The following is a 26801-nucleotide window of genomic DNA, read 5'->3' on the forward strand; positions in this document are numbered from 1 at the left end:
GCGAAACCAACACTGGCCTAGCAACCACAGCTGCCAACCCCCTGCAGGCCCACCTCTCAGATGTTTTCTGTTGGGCAACGTTTAGGACCTCAACCACCCCTAGGCTTATTTTTCATAACATGGAACTAAATGATGCTAGTTTGAAGAATTTTAAAGGGAATAAAAGAGCTACTGGAAACTATTTGCAGCGTTCATAAACTTTGAGAGAGAAAAATGCAAAGTTGAAACTAACCCAAATGAATCAAAGTGATGAAAACAAGGCTTTTCTAAAACTGAATTCTAAGGGAATATAGAAGGCACAGATTTGTAATGGAAACGTACGAAACCATAAGAAATAAAGAGTATGTAAATAAAAAGGGAGCTGATGCTGAAGAATCTTCTGGAAAATGACTTAAAGCCCACTAGTGACCCTGGAGCCAGAGGCCTCCCACCCCCCGGGTCTGCGCCCTCCTCCCCCAGTCCTACACTGCTCTTTCCTTGCTGTAGACGAACATCTGTCACTTGGTTGTTTATATAACCTGCTTTGCACTTGCATTTTTGGCTTATTCCTTCCCCCCAGAGCAGTGCGTTCTGTAAGTTTACCACGCACTGGGGAAGACGAGCTCTTGCTTTTGTTTGTCTGAAACAACACAGGAGGCTTGTGTTAGGGCTGTGGGTGGGTGACTGGCACCGTGACCCCCATCTTGTGTGTGACTCACAGACTGCGGTCATGTTCCCTTCCAGCTTTTATTTTCCGGACAGATTCACCATGGGTTAGGAGCATCCTCCATAGGTGGCCTCCCAGCTGATGGCTTCTCCGGAGACCGGGGCCTGGCATGGAGGACTGACTGCCTTCCCTCGCTGCGCCGCCTGACGCTGGATGACGCTGGTGGGACGGTGCTGGGTGAAAGGTCAGCTCTGCCTCGCATAGTGTTCACACGCTGAGGAGCAGGAGCTCCCAGGATGCCCTTGGCTGCACTGGAAGCCACGACCTCAGTGCCTAATCACAGCTGGCATAGCCCCCATGGATGGCGACCGGCGACTTTTCTGTCCATTCCTGGGCAGCCCAGCAAGCCCAGCTACTAACTATCCTGCTGGTTTCCCGTTTCACACCCAGAGAAGCTCTGTGCCACGTGTGAACGTAGACATGTCACTGGGTGCTCTCCCCTGGTCAGCTGTGGCCCCTTCCTGGACAGCTCTCCCCCAAAGACCCTGCAGCTTGCCCACACAGACTGCCGGCCCCGCTTTTGGTTGGGATCTTGAGTTTTGGAGATCGGGGTTCGGCGACCACCTTAGACATGGGTGTTCACCTGATGATTCCCGGCGTGAGGGCACCGATGCACCCCGTCCATATTGTGCCTTGATTCTCAGAGCCATCAGAGAAAACAGTGATCAGAAATAAAGGTGCAGGATAAGATGTACTCGGAGGGAGAGGATGCCCACCTGTGCCCGCTCGCCCCGCCCCTTCCAGGCTGCTCATGGCCCCTCATCCTCGCCAGGGGGCTGCAGGTGGGCGAAGCTCAGGAAGACTTGCTCCAACGAGATCTGGCTCACAGAGTAGTCGTCCACTCCGTACTTCTCTTTGGCCTTCTCCAGGATACCAAAGACCTTGGGGAAGCAGAAAAGCCACTGTTAACAAGCGGAGAGCCCTGCTTCTTGTCTGGTCTGGGAGTCCTCTGGCCATAAGGGATGGGATGGTCCCCAAGATCCTACCCCTGCACAGTTCCGCCCCTAGAGCACCCACAGGGAGTCAGATGAACAGGGTGAGCCAAGCTCCAGAGGGAGGAGGTGGGCTGTGCTCAGTGAGCCAGGTTTCCTCCAGACTCTTTCCAGCTCAGCGTATGACCTTAGGCAAGCTGTGTTCCCTCTCTGAACCAGTTTCCTCTTTTGCACCAAATTTTGTCCAAGTCAAACATTTTGGGTGAAGACCCCCCAAACCTGGCAGATGTTAGGGTGGGGATTAGAGCAGAAACTGATTCCTCCTTGGAAAGATCCCGGAATCGCCGCTAGAGGGAACTTCCCCAGCCCCAGCTGAGGCCTGGCGGGGCCCGTGCTCACCTTTGCCCAGCTGAGGTCATCGCCGGGCAGGTGGTAATGGACCATCCCTTGGTGCTCATCTTCCAGGATGCTGCCTGCACAAAGGAGAAACCTTGTCCCGCTAAACCGAGGGCTGGGTTAGCGGGCCAGGGGAGGGCAGTCGGGGCCCATGAAATCATGGCCCTCATCCCAGAGGTCAGGGATGGGGGACTTGGTAGGGGCAAGGCGCGATGCCCTCTATGCAGCTTCACACACCTGGGAAGGTCAGGTCCACGAAGGCCTTGAGCTCCTCCAGCGCCTCCTGCTGCCCATCGCTCCGGACCTTGGCCCGCAGGGAGTAGCCGCTGCCAAACTTGCTCTTGAGGTGCTGCGGGCTGCCCAGGCACTTGAACTGACCCTGCACCATGATGGCCAGCCGGGTGCACAGGGCCTCGCATTCCTCCATGCTGGGGAGAGGGGTTGGAGGCCTGACACAGAGCCGGGGACACTAACACCTGTCCTCCGTGTCAAAGGCTCGTGCAGGCGGGAAGGTGTCAATGCCCAGATCAGGCTGTTTCTGACTCCTATGCCCAGAGTGCGGCCCACCAGGCATAGTCTGGGATTCTCCTGATTCTGCACCAGCTTTCTACCCGGCCCTTCCCAGCCCATCCCTCCGACAGCCCCCATTCTGGCTCTTCCACTAACCCAGAGGCCCCAGTGCTCCCTATGGGAGGTGATTACACTACCTATGGGAGGTGATGACGATGGCCTTGCCAGATTCGCGAGCCCTCGCTACGGTGTCCCAGAGCAAGCGCCGGGCGACAGGGTCCATGCCAGTGGATGGCTCATCCAGGAAGATGACCGCAGGCTCTCCAAGCAGGGCAATGCCAGTGCTCAGCTTCCGCTTGTTGCCACCACTGGGGCAGAGGGCGCACAGGAGAGGCAAGGCTGATAATTAGCAGGGGATCCCCGGGTCCCAGCAGAGGACAAGGAGGCCTAGTGACCACAGAACGCCCCAGAGGAAGAGGAATGAGGGAGTGTGCCTGGAAAGCCCACTTCACAGAGCTGGAGGCCTCAGAGAAAGCTGTGGCCAAGGGGTCCGTCCACACCCCCATGTGGAGCAGTTACACCATGTGTCTGCACCTAAGGGGTCCTGACATCACCCGCGGCTGGCCTGGCCTCCAGGAGGCGGGAATGCAGGGCAGCCCGTCACCTGGGAGCTCTGGCTCCCAACCTGTGTGGCAGTCCCCAGCTCTGTGGTAAGGGAGACCCTGACTCCACCCTGGAGAGACCCCTGGGTCATCAGGTTATGGGGGGGCAGGGGCTGGGGCGCAGGCGCACCTGTAAGTCCTGACCAGCTTGTTGGCATGTGGCTCCAGGAGCAGGCCCCGAAGCGTGTTCTCCACGCAGGCCCCGATGTGGCGCTCAGGGATGCCCCGGAGCCGGGCGTACATGACCAATGTCTCCCGGCCTGTCATGTGGTCCAGCAGGGCATCAAACTGGGGGCAGTAGCCGATCCGCTGCCGCACCTGGGGTTGGCACACAGCCAGGGAAGCAGCAGGTCAGAGGGGGGCTCCTCTAGGTCCCTCCAGCCGATCCGTCCAGCGTGCTCCAGAAGCAGGTGCACACACCCAAAGCCAAGGCTCTCCAAGCAGCACTTCAGCAGGACACAGGAGGGGCTTGCCTGGCTCAGAGAGCCCTCGGCAGCCACACAGCCCCATAACAAGGGGTCAGAGGTGGGCCAGAGCCGCGTCCACTATGGGCAGTGTGGGGCGAGTTCTTGCAAGAATGTACTGATTATACAAAGTGATTACCACGGGCAAATACCTGCTGGTGTATCAGCCGCTCATTGATTCATCAGGTGTTTGACAAACATCTAAGGTGTGCTAGGACTTTTCTTTCTCCCTCTAAAGAGAGAGGTTTGCTGACACCACCTTTGGGGCGGGGCATTGCCTAGTCAGTTGGCTGCGTCCAGCGGAGCCAGCGTGCTTGCTGCATGACCTCCACCGTCTCCCCACTACCTTTGGCAGCTGACGGGGGACAGGTGAGCCTGAGGTCTGTGGATTCCAGAGCCGGGGTTTCATTCCTTTACACCCCTTGGGGTTCTTAGGCTTCCAGCATCTGTGTTTAATCAGCCTGGGAAAATTCTTAGCTATTACCTTGTCAGGGATCACCTTTCCCTCACTCTCTCCTTTCGTGTTGGAACTCAGACATAGTGTATTAGGATTTCTCACCCTTTCCTCCATTTTCTAGATCACATGTACAGTTTTCTTTCTTACATATATTTCCAGTCTCGTTTATTTCTTTAAACACAGTAAACACAGCTGTTTCATATCTGGGTCTGGGAATTGCGGATCTAAAGGGGTGGGCTTGCTTTCGCGCGGGCCCTCGTGTCTGCGGCTTCTAGTCATGGGGCCTGTCTCCTTTGTTTAGTTGTGTGCTGCTCAGAGGCCTTGAAACACTATTTGGGGGTTCTTCGAGACCTAGGATGAACCCCTTCCTCCAGAGATGGTGTGTGCTGTGGTCTGGCCCCTGCTGCCAGTTCAGGAGACGTGGTCACTCCCAGACACAGGCTCTTTTCTCTGTTTCTTGCTCTGCTCAGCGCACAGGGAACCTTCCACATAATCCCCAGGGACAGAGACACAGGAGGGTGGCCTGGGGGTTCAGCCCCATGTGGGGAAAGCCTACTATTCCACCCCCCACTATGGGGGCCCTGGGCCTTTGTTGCCCTCTTCGCTCAGCAAGGCTCCTAAGCCCACGTGCATTGCGTGCAGCACAGCAGCCCTGTCTCTCAGGGTTCCCGGACGTCAGCCAGCGTCCTCACCATGCTGTGTGCTTTCCCACGCTCTTCCTGATACGGTTTGTCACTGACGTTTTATCCAGCTTTAGGTGCTTGGTGGGATGCCTGGTCTGAATAACCCAGGCGCCCTAATTGTAAATCTACGTGCACAGACTGGAGAGGGCCTGCTCCTTTGAGCACCATGACCCCCAAGCCCAGAGAAGCGGCTTCTCCGGGAGGTGCCCAGTCTTGGCCCCCCAGCCAGGCCTGGGCCCTTCCAGCCAAGGGGCCCCTTATCTTCCTGTCCTCTCTCTCCTCCCCATCGCTGGTTTAGTTCTGCCCTCGGTCACTGCCTCATCCTGGTGTCCCCTTGTGAGCCAGAGACAAGCCGCATCCCTGCCTCCAGGGTACCCGCTCTTCCCACCTTCCTGGTGGCACCCACCTTCCCGATGTCTGAGCTGATGCTGTAGCCCCCGACAAATGCATCCCCAGACGTGATGGTCTCCTCCCCAGTCAGCATTTTGAAAGTGGTGCTTTTCCCAGCTCCATTGAAACCCAAGAGGCCGAAGCACTCCCCTTTCTGGACTGCAAGGGAGACCTTGTCCACGGCGAGGAGAGGCGCCCGCTGCTCATACACCTGCGAGGAATCGGGGAGAAATCACAGCCACGGGGAGGTGGGGAGCTAGCTTCCGGGCGGCCAGGCAGTAGGTGCAGACCAGGGGCCTGTGGAGAGGGGGTGCACCTTACCTTGCAGAGCTCCTTGATGACCAGAGGCGTGTCCAATGGGGAGTCCAGGCTGGGGGTCAGGATTCGGTTCCTCTCATCCAACACGTCCTGGTCCTCGGGCAGCGCTGATGGCCGTGTGTACACTTCCGTCTAATTGTTCCGGAAAAGGACCGCACGGGTGAGTTCCAGCCCAAGGGGTCCTTTTCTGTGGGAGAAGGGGCTGCGGTCTCTGAGGCAGCCCACCCAGCCCACCCACATGTGCAGACTGAGGCCTTTCACCAGGAGAGTTGGGGGGCTAAGGGCTGAAACTAGCACCGCTTGAAGAACCAGGATGGTGCAGGACTCGGAGAAAACCAGGGAACTCTGCTGAGGGATGCAAGATTTTAATACATGGACAGAAACTCCTCTTAGAGAAGTCCTAATATTTCAGAGAAGCCATTTCGCCCTGGGTTAATCTGTGCATCCAATGTGGTCTCAGCGAGTTTTGTTTATTTGTGGGAGGGGATGTGTGTGACACACACATGGGCACCGGCAGGCCCCAGGAGGACCTCGACCTCCTCCCGGGCTGTGAGTCCTGCTGGGCACGGAGGCCCTCCGTGTGTGCTGGCCTCAGTACCTGGCGCAGGGGTGCAGGAGCCACTCACCAGCGCCCGCCTCCTCCGGAAGGCACAGATGCAGGTCTTCAGCCTCCACAGCAAGTCGGTCTCAATGAGGAAAAGCAGGGTGAGGTACGCAAACCCTGAGGCAGCCATGGAGGTCACGAACCTGCCAACTCCTGGGGCACTCCACGCATAGAAGTTCTCCTGGTACTGGATGTCTGTGTGGCAAGGGAGAGGGTGCTGCACCCTGTGTCCTCTAGCACTCCGCCTTCTCCACCGGGTGCCAGCCTGAGTCCCTCTATCTCGGCCCACTAGGCACGGGCACCCCAGCCCTCTACAGGGAGACTGCGAAGGTGGAGGGTCCATTAGTTTTCTGAGGGTGCACTGTATGTTGTCACTGCCACACGGGAGCCCTAAACACTTCCTGCATTTTGGGGTGGTTTCACTTCGCAAGGGGCAGTTATGACAAATGACCGAGTCATGCCCCCACTGGCTCACTCACACTCCCTCGCTCGGGGACTGCACTGAGATGTAAGGACAGGTAAGATGTGCCACCCTCCCCTTCAGTGGGTCCTATGAAGTAAGGAAGTGGCAGGAATAAAGCAGAGACAGAGCCTGCCAGGGGCTGTGGGGGCTCTGCAGACAGCTGAGTTGCCTGCTGAAGACTGTGCCAGGCACAGGCAGACATGTCCTTATCCTAACCCCTGGCACCTGCGATTGACCTGCCTTAGAAATAGGGGCTTTGCAGATGTCATTGGTTAAGGGTCTCAAGGTAAGAGCCTGGATTTAGGACGGGCCCTAAATTCAACGACAAATGTCTTTACAAAAGAAAGGAGAGGGAGGTTTGTGATACAAAGACACAGGAAGGTGAAAGCCATGGAAAGACAGAGATAGACACTGGAGTGACACTGCCCCAGGAGCCGAAGAACGCCAGGGAGCCAGGGAGAGCTGGAAGGGTGGTGGGCATGCGTGGGATCGGGGGGAGCTGTCCAAGGAAGCAGAGGACCATCCCGTGTGTCTGCGAGCTGCACAGACAGCAACGGGGGTACCCAGCCCGGGTGTGGGTGGGCGGGGGTGGGAGAGGCTGCCCAGGAGAGGGACCATCTGGACCGACCTTACAGAGAATTAGGGGGGGCCGGGCAGGAAGGAGGAATTGCACATCATTCTGGCGTGTCGGGGGGGAACACACATCTTCTGAATACCTTTCCCGGGCTCACATCTGAGGTGTCTCAGTGCAGGGACCAGGGGCCTGCCCTGACACATCACGGGCCCCCACGCCTCCCTAGGGGACCCCATTTACAGGAACGAGGCTCCTGGATACGCCATGGCTGGTCCCCGGGAGACAGCTGAGAGGAAGGGGCTATCCACGGGGCCTGACACTCACTGTATTTCCTGCAGTAGTGGGCGGCCACCTCAGAGGAGGTGCAATACCTCCTGGTCTCATAGTTCTCGTAGAAGCTGTTGACCGCCATCCCCAGACAGTGGTTGGGCAGCACCAGGAACACATGGTCCAGGGTTCTAGAAAGTTCTTCTAACTTTACCGCTGTGGGGAGAAGGCACAGACAAGTTAGTACTGGAGGACATACCACACTTGCCCCCAAGGACAGATCAAATCAGGGAAGGCAGGTTCCCGACGTTTCTTACAGCGCGTGTGGGCCAGGGCACCCAGCTGGGCATCTGTCACAGAGGAGGCACCCGGCTTCCCGGGACAGCACCTCCGGGGCGTGGCCCACCGGCCCAGTGCCCGCATCGGTGCCACCTCCTTCCCCCTGCCCCGGGCATTGGGGCAGAGGCTCTGTGGGTGCCCAGGTCTCCGGGGAGTGGGGGGCGGTCCCCAGGCTCCCACCTGGGATGCGCATGATGGTGACCATGAGGAAGGTGGCCACGCCTGACAGGATGTTGAATATGGTCAACCTCGTGTAGGCAGTCGCTGCCCCCGAGAACAAGAAGCTCGTCAGGTACATGAAGGGGATGATGGCCCAGCCGTAGAGCATAAGCAGCAGCAGGGCATCAGCCACGTGGCCATCCCGCGTGAAGGCGTGTACGTCGAAGGCTTTGAACACCACCTGCAGCAGCAGAGAGGGCGGTTTGGCGAACCGGGAGCAACACAGGAGCCCAGGCCCATGGTGGTGGCTTTCAGCCCTGGGACCCTCCCTGATGAGGTTCACCCTTCTTCCCTTTGCTGAGCTGTCACCAGGCCACCCCGCTCCAGGGCGCTGCCTACCAAAGGGGGACAGAGGCTGGGGGCATGGAGACTGACAAGGGAGGCTGCCTGACATTCCCAACTGTCCTCCTGGAACCGGGCAGAGCTGCCAGCGTGGACCCCGGGCTGGCTGTGGTCTGTGCAGGGGCCCCAAGGCAAGGCCCCTGAACACGCAGGAAAGGGTCCCAACACCGTTGCGGCCCTCACCAGCAGCAGCAGAGCGGGGATGAGGAAGGAGATGAGGTCCCACAGCAGAGCTGAGAGCCAGAAAGTTGCCACGTGGACACCGCTCACAAACTGGACGTGCTTGGCTTGGACGGCCCTCTCGCTGACTGCCAGGATGGAGAATGTGCTGGCCAGAAATGCCATGGCGAAGAGCAAGTTGAGGGCGATGTCAAATCCCTTCCGGCCCCTGCAGGGGGTTGGGGGCAGGACAGGGCAGGTCACGGACAGAGCACAGTGCATCTGGGCAGCTGGGTAGAGTAAGGTCCTTGGTCACTACCATTCAAAGCATGTGATACAGTGGCCCAGCCGCTAAAGGGGGTTAAGAGAGAATGCCAGAGCTGAGGGGAGTGTCAGCATCAGGAAAATCCCGCCCCCAAGAACAGCTCCTCCTCTGGACTTCCTGTCCCCAATAACGGCAGTGCCACTCTCCCAGTTGCCTTCAATCTGTCTCCTGTGCCGCCCAATCCCCAGACACTCAGGCCTTTCTCCCATCTGAAAGTCCTCTGTCTGGTTCTCTCTGTTCTGCCCTCGTTGGACCTCATCTTCGGGCGCCTGCATTGCTGCAGCAGCTCATCCCCTACTGCCCCTCAAGTGCATTCTACATTCTATATTCAGTTGCCAGCAACACCTTCTAGAAACTGGCTTTGATGGTGTTATTCTGTTGCTTAAAAACCTCCTGACCATTTCAACAAATGTTACAGAGACAACTGGATATTATGTGACCAAAATAGGGGAATACAGTACTGATACATGCTACGACATGGATGAATCTGGACAGTGAAAGAAGCCAGTTCACAAAAGGCCACGTATTATGATTCCATTTATATGAAATGTCCAAAACAGGCAAATCCATGGAGACAGAAAGTGGCTGCTTAGAGATAGAGGAGAGAGGAATGGGGAATGACTGCCAGTGGTCACAGGGTGTCTTTTGGTGGTGATGAAATGTTCAATGAAATTATACTGTGGTCCAACAGGTACATGAAAAGATGCTCCACATCCCTAACCGTCAGGGAAATGCAAATCAAAGGCACAATGAGATATCACTTCATACCTGTTAGAATGGCTATCATCACAAAGACAAGAAATAACAGTGTTGGTGAGAATGGGGATTAAAGGAGACCCTCATGCATTGTTGATGGGAATGGAAATTGGTGCAGCCACTATGGAAAAGTGTGAAGATTCCTTTAAAAATTAAAAATAGAACCACCGTACGATCCAGCATTTCCACTGGATATTTATACGAAGGAAATGGAAACACTAACTTGAAAAGATACCTGCACCCCCATGTTCATAGCAGCATTATTTACCATAGCCACGACATGGAAACAACCTAACTGTCCATTAATGGATGAATGGATAAAGAAAATGTGGTGTCTACACACACACACACACACACACACACACACACACACACACACACACACTGGAGTTTTATTCACTCATAACAAAGAAAGAAATCCTGCCATTTGCGACAACATAAATAGACCTTGAAAGCATTATGCTAAGTGGAATAAGTCAGACAGAGAAAGACAAATATGGTATGATCTCACTTACATGTGGAATCTAAACAAGCAAACAAAAAACCCAAAACAAAATTCACAGATACAGAGAACAGACTGGTGGTTACAGAAGCAGGGAGCGGGCAAAATGGGTGAAGGGGCCAAAAGTTACAAACTTCCAGTTATAAAATATATCAATAGAAGTTACAGGTATGTAGTGTACAGTATGGATACTGTAGTCAATACTGCATTACATATTTCAAAGCTGCTGAGAGTAAATCTTAAAAGTTCTCATTACAAGAAAAAACATTTGTAACTCTGTATGGAGATGGATATTAACTAGCCTTATTGTGGTGATCATTTTGTAATTCATACATAAATCATTATGTTGTACACCTTAAAGTAGTACGTTATATGTCAATTATCTTAAAAAATTATATTGTGGTGATGGCTCCACAACTCTGTGAATACACTGACAACCGGGGATTGTAAAGTAGGTGAATTAAATTTGCTACGCTGTTAAAAATAAAACAAAAATTCCTGCTGTCTGGTCCACTAACATCCTAAGCCTGAACCTCTGGAGCCTGACCTCTGGGTCTCCTAGTCTGGAGCCCACCAGGAGGCAGGTGCCACTTCTCCATGTCCCCAGCACAGCCCCTGCCTGCAGCTACTGACGACCTTGCCCAGGTTTGAAGGCTCCAGAAGCTCATCTCTCCCAGATGTCTCAAAGGGAGGCCCCTCCCCAGCATTTTGGTATCATTTCAAAGCCCTGCCGTCTATTCCATCACAAGTATTTATCTTGTGCTTGTCTTTTTCTGGCACAGCAAGGAGAGCAAATGATTGCCACTGTGTCTCAGCTTTTGGGGTAGGGACGGCAGGTAGCAGAGGGGGAAGAAGACGTGGTAACGTCCAGGGCACGGTCTAGAATGGGGGGTGGAGATGAAACTGTCCCCCATGAATTAGCTGCCTTAAAGTTGAGTGATTATTCTGAAATTAACTGATTTTGGGGGGCTTTTTCTGATGGTCCCCGAGTCTTGGCGGTTCTGGGACGAGGATGAGGGAGAGTCCTACATACATGGCATGACACGCCTGAGGAGAGACACCTCCTAGGCTCCCTGACTCGAGGCCACTAGGAGGCAAGGGTACCTGACCTTGCTTCGTTCTGCTGGCCTCGCTCACACAGGTAGCCAGGCACTGCCCTGGGCACGAGCGTGCTCAGGGACCCCCTTGGGTCAGTGGCTGGCAAGAGCCGGATGCAGATCTGGGAAGAGAGTACGGCCACCCCCCAAATCCCCAGGAGCTCCCGTGGGGACCGCGGTATATGTGGGATGGAGTCTCACCAGCTTATCTGCTACCCAAGAAAAGGGTGAGCATGGAGGGCTGAAGAAGATATGGCATGGGGAGACCCTGGCCAAGAACCGGAAGCTTTCTGAGGGCGGAAACTATGCTTTATCCATCTCCGGGGCCCTTGGTAGCTGCAGCAGTGCCGAGCTGGTCAGGGCCGAGCTGAATGGTCCTGACAGGAGGGGAAGGGGCCTGACAGGAAGGGGATGGGGTCCTGCCCAGGGGTGCGGGTGGCAGGGTAGGGCACATACTCGCTGAACTGATCCTTGGCAGCCTGCAGCGCGCTCCGGGGCTGAGGGTAGTTGGAGACGATGAGCGAGGCCCGAGGGCCGCACAGCATCTTGAACAGGAGGTTATCGACGACGGCCAGCGCGGTGGCCGGGGAGTGGTAGGCCTGGTTGTTGAACAGGGTGGTGACAACCGTCCGCTCACCGACGTCTCTGAAGGACGCTGCCACCAGGCACCGCTCATTAAAGCCGCCCCCCTCCACCGAGGCCCTGAAAATCAGGAATTCTTCCAGGTCACCTGGGGGACAACGACAGAGTCAGCAGCACAGATGACCGGCCCCCACGCTCTGGGGAGCTCTGAAGGCCTGGAGGAACTGCGAAAGGACACGCCACCTTCCACACGCACAGACAGTCCATGGGCCCTGCTACCTTGAACACATGCTCGCTGCTCTGGTCTTGCCTCTCAGCTGTAAAATGGGGACAGCGATGGCACCTACACTGCAGGACTCAAGGGTCAGTGAGGGGACAGGGACGCGTCAGTGAAGCCTAGCACTGACAGTTACAGTGGCTTCCGTTGTCATTACATAAGGATAAAAGTCAGATGGCCTTAAATACAGTGTAATAAAACCATGCCGCGAAGTGGTCAGAACCGAAAGGCCCACACTTGACAAGGGAGCAGGCAACTTGACCTCCCACGTGGACTCAGGCGGGGCATCTGTGGCAGTCTCCTGAATCCCGCAGAGCCACTGGGCAGCATGCGAGCCTCGCAATCTTTGGGCCAGGCTGGGTGACATCCAGAAAACAAGGCCCGGGAGGGGGACGGGGAGCACGTGGGGAATGACAAAAAGGGGCACCTGCCACTATCTCCGTAGGGCCAGTCAGGGTCACGGTCTCTGGTAGGGCCGAGAGAAGGCTCTGGGCTGCAGGAGCTCCGCCCAGCCCAGTGCCCACTGCAGGGCTGGCCCGTTCTAGGCTGCCCATACGTTCAGCCTTCTCCTAAAGAGGAACCGAATTCCTGCCGAGATTTTGTGACCATTCGGTATTCTGAATCTCAGGTGTTGGCCAGAAAGTGGGAGGGTAGCAGTAAAAGGAGAAAACCTTCCAGCACAATCCATGTAACTAGAACGCGGTGCCTACTCTAAGCCCAGAGCAGTGTCCAGCTGCCACTACCCGGGACGCCAGCTCGTTTTGGTTTTAGGATGTTGGAAGAAAACACCGGGTCACAATAATGCATATTGTGACCAAACTAGCGAACAAAAAAAAGGCAACATAGAGATCACTGAAGTTTTGCATTTCGTTTGAACGGTCCTGAAATGCACGACTTCAGGAAATGACCACCTGGCCAAAGTTTTAGTCCCAGAGATACCATCTGGTGTCTTCCTCTGACTCAGTACAATTTTCTTCCCCGAGAGGAGACCTGGCAATGTCTGGAGGCATTTGCCTTGTCATGATGGGGTTGGGGGAGTAAGGGACCTACAGTGCACAGGGCAGCGAAGCAATAATAACCCCGTGTCCACAGTGCCCCGGTCAGGAAGTCGGGCTCTGTCAGCACAGCCTGGCCCTGCGCCCCCAGGGACTCCCCTTACCCAACACCTCTCGAGGCTCCTGGCCCTGTGCCTGCAGCATGTCCTTCAAACGCTCCGACAGCTGCTGGGCCAGCCAAGAAGTCCCAGGAACCGAGAAGGGCACGACGGTTCTGCCGTACTCGCCCAAGGTCAGCTTCAGGATGGGGTCATCGAAGATTTCAGCAGAGTAGTTGATGGCCAGGAGGGCCAGGGTGATGCATGTGACGGGGACCAGGACCTGCGCCACCACCATCTTCCACTCCCGCCAGCTGTACGCAGCCTTCTTCAGGAACATGGCCCAGAACTGCTGGCAGCGGAGGGTGAGCTGTGGCAGAAAGGGAGGACAAGGGGCCATGCTGCCACTCAGGAGCCAGCGCCTGACCAACAGTAGGTGTGGTCCGCACGTGGGCCTGGGGCCTTTGGCTGACATTTACACCCTGGGGCCCCCGAGATTCTCGTAGGTCTCGGTCAATGACATGCAGGACGTGTGTACATGTCCCTGCAGGTCCCAATGTGGGCCTCGGGGGGTCTCACAACAGGCAGGGCAGACGCTGTTTCTTTGTTGCAGGACATCAGGGAACCGGCTGCAATCTCACAGGGGAGCTGAGGCCTCCGCCCCCCCCACCCCCACTCCTGGTAGGAGGACACCAACTGTGCTTGCAGCTGGACCAACTCCCCGATCTGCCCGTGTTCCCTAACCTCACCCCTTCACGCTCCTCTAAGTGTGGGGAGTGTCAGAGCCGGGCCGACAGGGACAAAACCTTGCTCTGCCACATGCAGGCCATGCGACCTTGACCCAGGCTTCCGTTTCCTGTCCATAAAATGGGGCCAGTGCTGCCTCGACCGCACCAAGGGCCGGCACACGCCAAGCTCCTGTGAACGGAGCACTGTTAGCATCATAAGCAAACATTCCGTCTGATTTGTGAGTGGCCAAGTTGGAAGATTAAGACGTTACAATTGCGCGATTAAAACGCTCCGAGTTTTCCTTCTCCTCGCCAGTGGGAGCCCCAGCTGTAATCTCTCCTCTTTCCAGTGCACGGACCCTCTTGAAGCCCGTGTCTGCCCTCGTGGACTCTGACACGTGAGGTTCCAGGGTCTCTCAGTTGTTGTGCGCTGGCCAGCTCCAGCCGGAGCACTCACCCCGGTGTTGAGCTTGACGGCAGTGCACTCATCCTCGATCAGGGCGCCGATGCCATCGGTTGGGTCCATCGTGCCGCACAGGTTGCTGTCTACTGCCCAGTCGCTCGCCCGCCTCTCGTGCTGGTACTGCAGGGCAGGCAGCTGGATGGCCTGGATGTCCATGCTGGTGTCGACCAGCTTACCGACCCTGCACCAAGACATACGGGGTCTGGTCATCACTCAGCTCCCCAGGAAGAGAGACGCTCTCCCACCGAGAAGGGAAGCAGAAGCGGAAAGAGGGCAACTGTCAGAGGCACTAAAGTAGAATGCCATCAGCTTCGTAAGCTGGTTTGCTCCTTTGTTCATTCATTAATAAATATCTCCGAACACCAACTAGCGTAGCAGGAGAGAAACGTGCAGGAGGGACAAGCAGACAGGGAACCTGCTCACGGGGACCCCAGTCTCATGGGGAGACTGACCAAGGTCAGCATGTAGGGCTTTCCAGAGGGGCAGTACAGGACTCAGGGCATGATGACTCCCTGTGTTTACATTCACTTGATCTGTTGCCTGCCCTAAGCCGTGGATCCTCAAGGAAAAACATCTACTTCACATACTATTTTTGCATTTCTAGTTCTTAGCAATATATCTGCCAAATACACATTCAATAAACGTCTGATACATGCGTCAACTGTCAAGTTCACCTGCAGTTCGAAGGGTCTGAATGCTAAGTTTCGCATCTTCTTTATGGTCGGAAGCAAACTCCAGATTACTAGCTAACCCCGAGAGGAGCTTGGCAAACCTGTTACGGCCGCGGTGCTCCCGGGAAGAAGCCCAGGGGAAGCACACACACTCCTAATGTGATCGGAACACAGCTGTTCTCCGCTGTATGAATTGCTGTGCATGTCAGGAACCTCACTGGGTTTGTGCAGATGCTAGTAGAGTCACGATTTGAATTCAGGGCTCTGAGAGCTGGCCCACTGCCCTGCTCCCACCCCAGGCATACGTCCACCCGCAGATGGGTGTTCAAGATGATAACAGAGGGGACCGCATTATCACCGTGCTCTAAAAAAATTATTCAAGTCACTGAGTCTTAGACTGATGAAAACACGTTTACTGACCGTAGGAAGACTTCCTCCATGGTGGTGACAGAGGCCCCAAAGCTGGCAATGCCCAGCTCCTTCTGCTTCTTTTCCAGTTTTGCAAAAAGACTTTCAAACCTGAAAAAAGACCCCGAGTGATGAGTTGCTTCTCAGTGACTTTCCAGATAATTCGTTCCTAAATAATTACCTCCTCGCAATATGGGGGAGGGGCAAAGGACAAAAGACATGAGCTCCCTGAAACGCCATTTCAAAAAAAAAAAAAGAAAAAGTTGGGTTTTGTTCCCTGCTTCCCCCCCACCGCGTATCTTGTGAGTACTTAGGCCGGTAAGGTATTCTTTGATAGAATACACACCTACATGAGATGACAAAACCAATCAAAATATTTACTTGATTTCAGGGAAGGGAAAAACTTTCTAAGAAGAAATCACAAGGGAAAAAATATGACCTATTAAATGTAAAATATCTGCATGGGGAAAAAAAATCCCACAAAATTAGGCAGCAACAAATTGGAAAAAGTTGCAACAAAAGTGGTTGATATTAACAACACGGGTTTGAACTGTGTGTGTCCACTTATATGCAGATTTTCTTCCAATAAATATGTACATACTATAAATGTATTTTCTCTGCCTTATGATGTGAGTAGTAACATTTTCTTCTCTTTAGATTACCCTATTGTAAGAATACAGTGTATGATACATATGACAGGCAAAAATGTGAATTAATTGACTGTTTATGTTATCAGTAAGACTTCCAGTCAGCAGTGGGCTATTAGTAGGTAAGTTTTTGAGGAGTCAAAAGTTCTATGCGGATTTTTGATTGTGTGGGGTTGGTGCCCCAAGCCCCATGTTGTTCTAGGGTCAGCTGTATATAAAACACTCTGATGAATAAATGAGCAAGAGACATGAACACACAATATCCAGAAGAGGCAAGGCTTAAAAGGCCAGTAAGCACTGAAAATGTTCAACCTCCTGCCAGCAGGAATGGAAGAAATACAAAATGCCAATCAAGTAAATGTGTGCTGTTTTCACCCACCAGATACACAAATACTAAAAAACAAACAAACAAACAAACAAAAAAACACCCTTTACTCAAAGCTGGCAACAGTGGAGTAAAATGGACACTCTCCTATCCTGCTAATGGGGAAGCCAAACACACCCCCTTTCTAGAAGGGAACTTGGTCCTATTGACCCCCACGATCAGGAATCTACCCTAAGGAGGGGCCACTGGAGATCTTGACAGAGAGTTTTCTAGAAAGATGTTCATTAGCATATATTTATATATATTTGGAAAACCACGAGCATGTGGTAACAGAGATGTTATATAAATTACAGTATATCTGAGTCAGGGAACGCTATGCAGTTATTAAAACCACGTTACTCAATCAGGCTTGTAGCAAGATTAAATGTACTTTTGAGATTTACGTCCCAAAGTCTCAGAATGTGAATAAGTTTGGTTTTTACCTCCCCACGCTGGCACTCTGCTCTGCTTACGAGGCAGAATTTGTGTCCATGACTCAGAATCTAAGGCCGAGAAGACATACAAATTCACAGTTCCACAGAGAACTCTGGATGGGCTGCTGGGCGTACTTCACCCAGCATGACCAATGCGCCCCTTTGATGAGTCGGACACTTTTCTGCTTCTCAGGGACAAGTGATGCTTCTCCCAGCTCGCTGCACAGAGAGGCCTGGCACTTTGGACCCAGCCAGCAGACTCACCATGTGCTACCTATCACCAGCCCAGGAGCTGAGAACTGCCCACTGGCCAAGCCTGACAGGTGCAGGGCAGGCAACGAAGCATGGCACCCTGAAGGCCCACTGAGATCCTCCTTGTCGGATCGCTCCCTGCGCGTTCTCTCTGGGATGTGTACCTGTGCGTGCTCTCCTTGGGAAGAACGAATGACAGCTCTGCTCCAGCGCTGCTCTCCAGGGTGGCGTTGGGGACGTGGTGGCGGACCAGCCGGGAGATGCCCTCAGGGTTGCAGTGAGGCTCTTTCACCAGCGTCATGTGGTAGCCTGCGCCTGGAACACAGCGGAGCCCCACGTGAGGTTCTCTCACATCTCCTGGACCACCTGGGGCCCTCGGGCTTACCGGGAAGGCTCATGGGACAGGCGCTGCAGAGCAGGGGCAGCTGACCCAGAACGAATGCATCTCAGCGCTACTCAGTGCTGTCCTAAGGGTCTTGCCTCCTGCTCCCTAGCTGGGAAGAGCTGCTGAAAAATTTGGGTACTGAGCATAAGGAGGTAAAACCCGAGCCAGACTTTGGACTTCAAGTCTCAGAGTCTGTGGGAGATACTGTCCCCAAGACCTGTTCTCCCCACTTTCTTGGTACTGGAACCCCAGGATGAAGGCCGCCCTCTCCAGCTTCCCCCAGCCTGATGGTGACTACATCGGGTCACCATCTGCCTGACAGGGCTGTGTGCTGGCCAAGGGAAGCCACAGGAGCAAGATGTGCAACTCCTGGGGTGTCTAAGAGGAGAGGTGCTCGTCTTTTGTCTTTGTCCACCCTGCTGGCGGAACGTGGATGGGACCTGGCATGCCAGCACCATATTATGGACCATGAGCTGCTCACATAGCAAAGACTATGATTAGCAATGATTCCATGCGACTCACCAGCCCTGAACCATGCTGTGGAGCATGCTGGTTTGAGAGCTGAATATTGCCAAGCTGAATACTGGCAATGATTAGTGGCTACTCCAAGGGCACTGGTACTCTCAGCTGCCCCAGGGCTCAACTGCTATTTCCCTGGCCATGGCCGTCTGTCATTCTAACAAAATCAAGACTATCTGCTCCACTCCCCTCCTCATTAATTCTCACAAGCTCCTCTGCCTGGGGCCTCGGCTCTCCATCCAGAGGTAGGAGACGGGAACTCTAGAGAAGGCTTCTCCCACCTGATCTCAGGGGCCCTTCATGACGCTGACCCCACACGGAAGGGAGCGTGGGCTGCCTGCCTGCTTCCTGCCCTCGGCTGCTCACCGTATTTCTGTTTGAGGAACAGCGATGACCCGCAGCATTGCAGCTCCCCCTTGGCCATGATGGCGATGCGGTCCCCCAGCAGGTCAGCCTCGTCCATGAAGTGGGTGGTCAGCAGGATGGTGCGGTCACTTTTCTGCTGCTGAAGAAGGTCCCAGATGGCCCTCCTGGAGATGGCATCCATGCCCGAGGTGGGCTCATCCAGCATCAGCACCTGGAAGACAGAGGGACAGCCTTGTGACAATGGCAGAGCCACACCCAGGTGCAGGCTGGCTGTACTGTTGGCCCCGAGTGGCTCAAGTTTCACGAAGCAGCAGCTGTACCGCCTTTGCCACGCTGCCCATCCAGGGTGTCCAGGGCCGAGGAGCCTGGGCCAGCAGCCAGCCCAGGCTGATGGGAGCCGGAGGGTACTGCCTGTGGGCCCTGCTGCCCAAGTGTTTGTCCACCACGTGTGGGGGCCCTGCCTGTGTCCCGCTGCCCCTGACCTTGGAGCCTGCGATGAGGGCGATGCCGATGGACAGCTTGCGCTTCATCCCTCCGCTCAGGAACCTGCACCGGGCATCCCGCTTGTCCTCCAGACTGAGGATGTGCAGCATCTGTTTGACTTCCTCAGGGCACTTGTGGCGCGACAAGCCTTTCAGCTGCAACAGCAGGGGACAGAGATAAGTGGCAGGGGCTTGTGACACTCGTCCAGCAAGCCACTTAGGCTTGGCATTGTCTCATTCCATCACGGGCGGGCGTCTCAGTCCCCACTTCCCTCCCGCCTCCCCTACTCCAGCTGCGCGGGAGGGCTCCTAGGAGGAGGTTTCTGTGGCAGGGAGGCTAAGGGCTCAGCTGGCTGCCTCCGGAACCCAAACAAGGCAAGAGGCAGGCTATAGAACAAGCTTGGCAACGACAACTTCCAATCCTACCCGGCTAGCTCACCTGAGCGTAGAAGTACAGGTGTTCTGCGACTGTCAGGTTGTCAAACAGGACGTCATGCTGTGGGCACAGGCCCAGGCTCCTCCGGATCTGAACCATGTCTTGTGAAATTTCATACCCGTTGATATACGCCCGCCCACTGGTTGGGGGGAAGAGACCTATGGCCAAGCAGAAGACCCCCGAGGGTTAGGTTCAGCTGAATATCCTGCCAGGCTGCAACGGGTGCGAGGACCTCACCGAGTCCACGTGGTTTCACCTCGCTTTACCCTGTGCATGGGTTTGCCGGTCACCCCACTGCTCGCGGTGGCCACGTGGACCCTCACCTGTGAGCATGGATAGAGTGGTAGTCTTCCCCGCACCATTGTGGCCCAGTAGGACGGTGATCTGCCCCTCGTACAGGTTCAGATTCAGGTCTCTGACGGCCGTCTTGCCCTTGTTCCCCACTCTGAACACCTGGAGGAAAGGCAGATGCCCCTTGGGAACTCACTCCATGGGCCCCTCCCACTCCCCTGTGGAATACCCACTGAGGGTTCTAAGGGGAACTACACCCCGCGCCGCCAGACAGCACAGAGAGGTGGGAAGTTTTGGGGAGAGTGCTGATTGGAGGCCATGTAGCCCCCCGCTACTCTGGCCTCCCCCACCCCCTACAGGTCCCAGACATCCCCATGTCTGGAAGTGAAGGCACATGAGGCCCAGGCAGCACCATGCAGCCAGCACAGCGAATGTTCACTACAAAGCTACGGGGAGGTTAAGTTCAGATGGTGGCATGTGGCTGATTTGACCGAGTCTCTACAGTGGGCCCTGGTGACACAGAGCCCGAGGGCTGGCCGGTGTCTGGGACAGCCTGTTAGACAGCAGCCCCAGGGATCCAGGAGGTAACAAGGCCTGCATGATGGTCACCAGCTTGGGGACAGCCCTGGGCAAGGCAGCAGGTCTCACTGCCTGTGACCCTGACGCCCCTTGACCCTGCCCGTCCCCACAGGGTGTGGCACCTTGGACACATGCTTGATCTTGATCCCAGCCACCAAGTCCTCTGGCTCAGCTTCAAAGAACTCTGTCCTGAGCGCTTTCTCAGGGTCATCGTCTTCTTCCTCTTTCCCTAAAACTGTCCTCGGGCGCCCGCACCAATACGAGGGCTAGGATAGAAATCAGGTGGGTGTCAGAAGGCCTGTCGTGTTTGTGACAGAGCAACAACTAACGGACACGCTACACACACACAGCAGCCAGCCCTCGGTCTCCCCAGACACGGCGTCCTCTGTAGGAGACCCCACTCAGAGCCCCAGTGCTGGGTCAGGATCCAACACAGCCTCTCACTCTCTACCCCTGGGAGAGCGCTCAGCTTCCTGATCTGCCATAGGGCATGATGGCAACTCACAGGCTTATTGTTGTATCGTATCAACTAAGCTATGATACAGAGGAAAAGAAAATGCTGACACTTAATACGGACAGGTTATTGAAAGTTCTAGTCCAGAACGACATTGGGGCAGAAAATGAAGGAGGCCCCCAATTCCACACTCCCAGCTCAGCTACATGGGAGCTTGTGAACTCAGCAGGAGGAGCCAAAGGGCTGGGCCTCCCTGTCTAAAGAACGACCCTTGGGCCGGCCAGGTGGCTCAGGTGGTTAGAGCTCCATGCTCCTAACTCCGAAGGCTGCCGGTTCGATTCCCACATGGGCCAGTAGGCTCTCAACCACAAGGTTGCCGGTTCAACTCCCGCAAGGGATGGTGGGCTGCACCCCCTGCAACTAGCAATGGCAACTGGACCTGCAGCTGAGCTGTGCCCGACACAACTAAGACTGAAAGGATAATAACTTGAAGCTGAACGGCACCCTCCACAACTAAGATTGAAAGGACAACAACTTGACTTGGAAAACAGGCCTGGAAGTACACACTGTTCCCCAATAAAAGTCCTGTTCCCCTTCCCCCAAAAAAAAAAATCTTTAAAAAAAAAAAAAAAAAAAGAACGACCCTTCACCCTCTGTCTAGACGAGGACAATCCCCTACCCTCTGTCTGGCCCTCACAGTGACAGGCTGTGTGAGGGGTAAGACTATAACTACAAACCATACATACTCCCCACCCTTGAGGGTAACCTGTGGGCACAGGTAACACGAGGGTGTGGGCAGGGGCACAGAAAAGGTAGGAACAGGGCTCTGGAAGAAGTAATCCCAGAAGTAATCCCGAGGGTGGAGAATTCATTTAATCCACAGCTGGACTCCCAGTGTCTTTCTAGTGCCTGGAATAGCTCTGGCACACCCTCGTCCACTGATTGTAAGGGACACATTTCTCACATTTCTGACTTTGTAATCACACTGTGTCTTAGAAATCATGGAATGCCATAGTCTAACCGTAGTTTTCTTTTTTAGTGATAAAGTAATGGTGCCTCTAATAATCCATGGCATTTTAGATTTCAGGAAATACATAATGGACACTTTATAAGTATTTGTTGAATCAAAGAATTAACACTGACGTGGCACCTAACTATTCATCAATAGGAAATTAGTTAAATACATGGTGGGACAGCCATGGAATACTGTGCAGTTATTAAAAAAATGAAGCTGATTCACAAAAATGCATATATTTAAGTATATTTGTATTTATAAATAAAACAAAATTTATAAATACGTATAGATAAAAATCTAAATGTATATTAATAAATAGATCTAAACATAGAGATATTTAATTTAAGATGTACTACTGTTAGGTTAAAAAAAAGCAGGTTTCCAGCATTTTTACAATATGATCCCTTTCTTAAAAAACCAACTATATATGTTATACACACATTGTGTACACTACAAGATGGTTTATGCATAGAAAAAAACCCGAGGAACTACACACCAAAGTGTCAGCGGTGTTTGTCTCTGTGCTGTATATTCCAGCAATGCAATCATTTTTACAGGAAGCTGTATTACTTTGTAGGCAGAAAACCCCCCAAGTGACAAGAAAGAGAGGCACAGGTGGGGCTGTGCTGGGACTGTGGGTGGTGGGCCAGAGCGAGCTCCTTCTCTTGGACCCTGGAGAGCAGGGAGTATCTCAGGCAGCGGGGATGGGTCGGGGGTGGGGGGGCAGTCTCAGGGCCTTCTGGGCACACAGCTCACCAACTGAGCACAGGGCAGGGACCTCTATCCCAGCCTGACTAGGCGTCGTATGTCAGGGACTGGAGGGGATCCAGAATGAATGCTGGGGACCCCTCACCCTCAGAGGTGGCCAATGTGAGGGGCAGGGGTGTCAGGACTCACCATGATAAAGAAGTACCAGGGCTGGGGCACACCAAACTGCCCCGGGAAGACGGCCTCTATGTACCAGGTCACCAGGCCATAGAGGACGGAGTCCAGCAGCAGCATGCCCAGCACTTGGCCAAAGGTGAAGTTGTCGTCCACGTTGACAGGACTCAGGAGGTCTCGCCACTGGACACCTGTGCCTGGAACACACACCAGCAAACGAGCCTAAAACGAACCTGCAGCCGCAGACAGCACACGTGCGTGTATCCCTGCCAAGGCAGCATGACTGCTCCTCTCCCGCTTTTATAGAGAATCTGATGACTCTCTCCAGGTCTTTAAGACAAGAGTAAGTTACAAACTCGATGTGATAGAACCAGCAAAAAATCATGAACTGACTATACAGGCTCACGTTTCATTTATGACATATATACACAACACACATATACACATACATGTATATATATGTGGGAGAAGCCCAACACTGGAACAGTGCACATTTCCTATGTTTTTAAAAAGAGAAAAACTTTAGATACGTATAAAGCTCTATTTAGTGTTGCTCATAGTGTTTTCTCTTCTCTCTGGTTTGCAAGAGCACAGTGTAAACGATGCTTGAGGATTCTGTGTGACCAGACCACCTTCTGCTGGCTCGAGGGTCCCTGATGGAAGTGGCTGCTCTCCAACCTTGGTCAATGTTCACTTTCAAACCACTAGAAATGTGCCTGTTTTAAGAAAATTCAGTATAGAACTTTGAAAAACAAGAGGGGTCATGTAGTTAGATTCTTCTTTGTAAATGGCTTTTAGAAAACTATTTGAACCCTGGAAGGGCTTGTGTATTTAAAAAGCCTGCAATTTTATCACACACTGCTAATCCATGCTAATTCCATAAACATGGAAATGCACATATTTAAAAGTTAAAGTGTTACAAGACATTGCCAAGTGCAGACAAAAATTCTAAAAATAAAGCCACACTGAAGGTTGCCGTGACTACCCACCTGCCTCCTTCCACAGACTCACAACCAGACAGCTACAACTATGAATTGCATGGTTGGAAGAAACGAGAGCATCCAGCCTGAAGAGAACATCTGGACGGGGCAGGACCCAAATGGTCTTAAAATCCACACAGGTCAGTCATTTAGAAGGGGAATTACTGCTCATCTCCTTCTAGAGGAGCCACAAAGCACAGAAGCTCCAGGGGGAAGGATGCCAGCATATCACCAGCCTTGCAGAAACTCACCTGCACCCCTCGTGCCTGAGAAGCAGAGCAAGCAAGAGAGGCGGGGCGGGCCAGTCAGAGACCAGCCGCCTCTGTAAGGCCCTTCTGTGGGACGGGTTTGAGTGATGTGGAAATGAATGGGGCCTTCTCCTAAGACGTGAGCTCACCATCTCTGCAGACTCCCCAGTAGGTGAGGGTTAAGGGTCACACTAGGTGCCCTCTCACCCCTTTTAGAGGAGCAGGCTTGACTCCATCAATTGAAATCTGAGCAGCGACTGCAGGGTTTGCAGTCGAAGTCTGCCCAAAGAACTGTCTTATTTGATCCCCATGATATTTTAAACATCAGGAAATTTCACAAAAATCAAGAAAACAATGTTCTGGTCTTTCCCTTGTTTTTCTCTCGGGCCTCCCCATCCTCATCATGACTCATTGCAGGTTTCAGGGGAGGAGAGAGTGGGGAGCTGCTGATTGTACCACTTCACTGAGAGCTAGGAGTGGATCAAAACCAATGGACTTTGAGACCATGTGGGTAATCATTCCGAATGCCTCCTGGGGCAGGCAGAGACTCAGAGGTAATTGAGTGGAATCCCACGTCGGCAGGTACAGATACTCACATCCAGCATTTTCCTATAATAACAGCAGGTTCCAGGCAGGGCCCTGAGAAAACTCAAAGGAGGGACTACACTGGCCCAGCGATGGCCAATGCCAAGGACCTGGCTTCCAAATGCATCACTGGCGCAGCTGTCCTGACGTGTCTGTTTATTACCAGAGCTGGAGGTGCCTCTGCTTGGATTCTCTCGGTGTAACTAAACCAGCAAGGGCAGCTCGTGGAAAAGGAAAACACTCACCTTTCGCTTCAAATTTTCCTATGAGCTGGGCTCCCATCGCCATGGCGACATTAGACAAGAGACAGGAGAAGAGCTTCTGGCTAAGAGTCATCCAGTTGTATCGAGGAGCAACGAAGAAGTAGGGGATGTATGTGAAAAAGTACAGGAAGCCCCCGACAGCTGCTGCCATGTTGGCTACAGATGGAGAGAGGAAGACAAATATAAGAAAGAGCACTTGCATGAATGTGTCAAAAGGGAGACTGTGCTCCATCCACTGGAGAAAGAAGAACTCTCGTGGGGTGAACCGCTTGACCCCTGCCTGCATCAGCTGTTGACGCTAGAACACAGACCCCGGTGCTGGGGGACTCCAGGCTCCACCTGCAGCACCTTGTGTTGTCAGGGTACCTGTGCCCCAGGGAACCTGCCCGGGGTGGCACGTGTCTCCCTCATCCCGGGACCCCACACTGATTTCTCTAGCCCTCTCCTGCAGACTTCACTTCCAGTTGCCTGGATGTCACACACCTGACATGACTCATACTGAGCCCCCCACGTCTCACTTCTCACCTGGTCTGGACCCTTTCATTCACTCATTCATCCCACAGACACTCACTGAGCGCCCACTCTGTGCCAGACCCTGTTCCAGGCACCTGGGAGACTGCTGCAAACAAAACAAAGCCCCCCATCCCAAGTTTATAATCCAGTGGGCACACAGATAGTAAATGAATGAGCAACAAGGCACAGAATGGGGACATAATGTTCCCTGGGCCAGGAGCTGTGACTATGACAAGGTGGCCAAGGAAAGCTCTGATAAGGTGACACGTGGGAAAGACCTGAAAGAGACAAGGACCAGGTCGTGGAGGTGTGGGGAGAACACAGCTTTTGTCCATGCTGGTGGCCCTCAAACGCTTTGGTCTTAAGGCCCCTTTACTCCCTTAAAAGTTATTAAGGATGTCAAAGAACTTTTGTTTAAGTAGCTTATGTATGTATCAACGTTTACTGTATTAGAAATTAATACTAAGAAAATTTCAAGATTTAAGAATAAAAATAATAAACCTATTACAAGTTTACATAAATATTTTTATGAAAAACAACTCTTATTTCCCACAATTTAGTGAGACGAGTGCATTGTGTTACATTTTTGCAAACGTCTGTCATGTCTGACTTAACATATTAAAGCTGGATTGTCATACCTGCGTCTGTATTCACTCTATTGTGTTACATTGTTTTGGATGAAGTGAATGAAGAAAAAAGCTCCACACATTATTAGTAGGAAAGGGGGGGTATTTAATAGCCTTTCAGATATGTGTGGATATGGTTTTTTGACATGACACCATTCAACAAGTGGTAGTTTCTTAAAGGTTAGGTGCCACATGGAACGAAACTAAACAATGATCTTTTCATACTCTGTTACACTAAAATCCATCGGTCTAACTTACACTTTGAAGAGATTAATCTTCTTTCATGATTTTGTAACATAATGCTTTGTTCATTTGGAAAATATTGCTTATTAAGTTATACAGATCTTCCAACTGTTGACATAGTTTATTGTACAGCAGAGGACCTCAACACTGGGGGTGCCAAAGAAACGTATACACGTTTTAAGAGATGTTATCTATGCTCAAGCAGTAGTTTGCCATAATCTGAAGTGTCTGGATGCTGATGGGAACCACTTTGAGCACCTCCTGTCATTGCAGAAGTCACACGTGACTTGTCTTCGTCTTTGTTATCAGCATATATTGAGTGTTACAATTAATTCAGTTTTTCCCTTCTTAAAATGGGTATCCGTTTTTTTGGCACCCCCTGTAGATATTTCTCCCAAGAGGACACATGAGATGGACAACAGACACATGAAAAGATGCTCAATATCAATGATTATCAGGGAAATGCAAATCAAAACCACAATGAGCTATCACCTGATACCTGTATGAATGGCCACGATCAAAAAGACAACAAATTACAAGTGTTGGCGAGGATGTGGAGAAAAGGAAACCCTCATGCTCTGTTGGTGAGAGTGTAAATTAGTGCAGCCTCATGGAAAACAGTATAGAGGTTCCTCAAAAACGTTAAAAATAGAACCACCATATGACCCAGCAATTCCACTTCTGGGTATTTATCTGAAGAAATCCAAAACACTAATTTGAAAAGATATATGCACCTTTATGTTCACCGCAGCACTACTTACAACAGCCAAGATATGGAAGTAACCTAGATGTCCATCAATGGATGACCGGATAAAGAGGTGCTACATATACACAGTGGAATATGAATGGC

The 26801-nt window shown here is 52.9% G+C and overlaps 1 protein-coding gene across 4 annotated transcripts in view; it reads right to left on the bottom strand.

Annotated features, from left to right (window-relative positions):
- Positions 1 to 707: 707 nt before the first annotated feature.
- The window catches only part of ABCA3 (ATP binding cassette subfamily A member 3), a 43378-nt gene continuing 17284 nt past the window's right edge, over positions 708 to 26801 (bottom strand). For 3 of the 4 annotated variants that reach the window (XM_033101547.1, XM_033101544.1, XM_033101548.1), the window contains 23 exons: positions 24552 to 24725; positions 22509 to 22690; positions 20265 to 20408; positions 19596 to 19725; positions 19276 to 19430; positions 18837 to 18992; positions 18355 to 18565; positions 17249 to 17399; positions 15400 to 15498; positions 14303 to 14489; positions 13184 to 13487; positions 11622 to 11895; positions 8510 to 8714; positions 7946 to 8165; positions 7484 to 7642; positions 6145 to 6317; positions 5522 to 5650; positions 5217 to 5411; positions 3337 to 3524; positions 2742 to 2912; positions 2272 to 2462; positions 2038 to 2111; positions 1455 to 1587 (listed from right to left, as the gene is read on the bottom strand). In XM_033101547.1, the coding sequence (XP_032957438.1) occupies positions 1456 to 1587; positions 2038 to 2111; positions 2272 to 2462; positions 2742 to 2912; positions 3337 to 3524; positions 5217 to 5411; positions 5522 to 5650; positions 6145 to 6317; positions 7484 to 7642; positions 7946 to 8165; positions 8510 to 8714; positions 11622 to 11895; positions 13184 to 13487; positions 14303 to 14489; positions 15400 to 15498; positions 17249 to 17399; positions 18355 to 18565; positions 18837 to 18992; positions 19276 to 19430; positions 19596 to 19725; positions 20265 to 20408; positions 22509 to 22690; positions 24552 to 24725 (4004 nt within the window). In that variant the 3' untranslated portion in view covers position 1455. Of the gene's footprint in view, positions 1588 to 2037; positions 2112 to 2271; positions 2463 to 2741; positions 2913 to 3336; positions 3525 to 5216; positions 5412 to 5521; positions 5651 to 6144; positions 6318 to 7483; positions 7643 to 7945; positions 8166 to 8509; positions 8715 to 11621; positions 11896 to 13183; positions 13488 to 14302; positions 14490 to 15399; positions 15499 to 17248; positions 17400 to 18354; positions 18566 to 18836; positions 18993 to 19275; positions 19431 to 19595; positions 19726 to 20264; positions 20409 to 22508; positions 22691 to 24551; positions 24726 to 26801 lie in introns of all 4 variants that reach the window. The other variant, XM_033101545.1, reaches the window with a different exon arrangement.

The sequence above is a fragment of the Rhinolophus ferrumequinum genome, assembly GCF_004115265.2.
Source record: "Rhinolophus ferrumequinum isolate MPI-CBG mRhiFer1 chromosome 15 unlocalized genomic scaffold, mRhiFer1_v1.p scaffold_54_arrow_ctg1_1, whole genome shotgun sequence".
NCBI lineage: Eukaryota > Metazoa > Chordata > Mammalia > Chiroptera > Rhinolophidae > Rhinolophus > Rhinolophus ferrumequinum.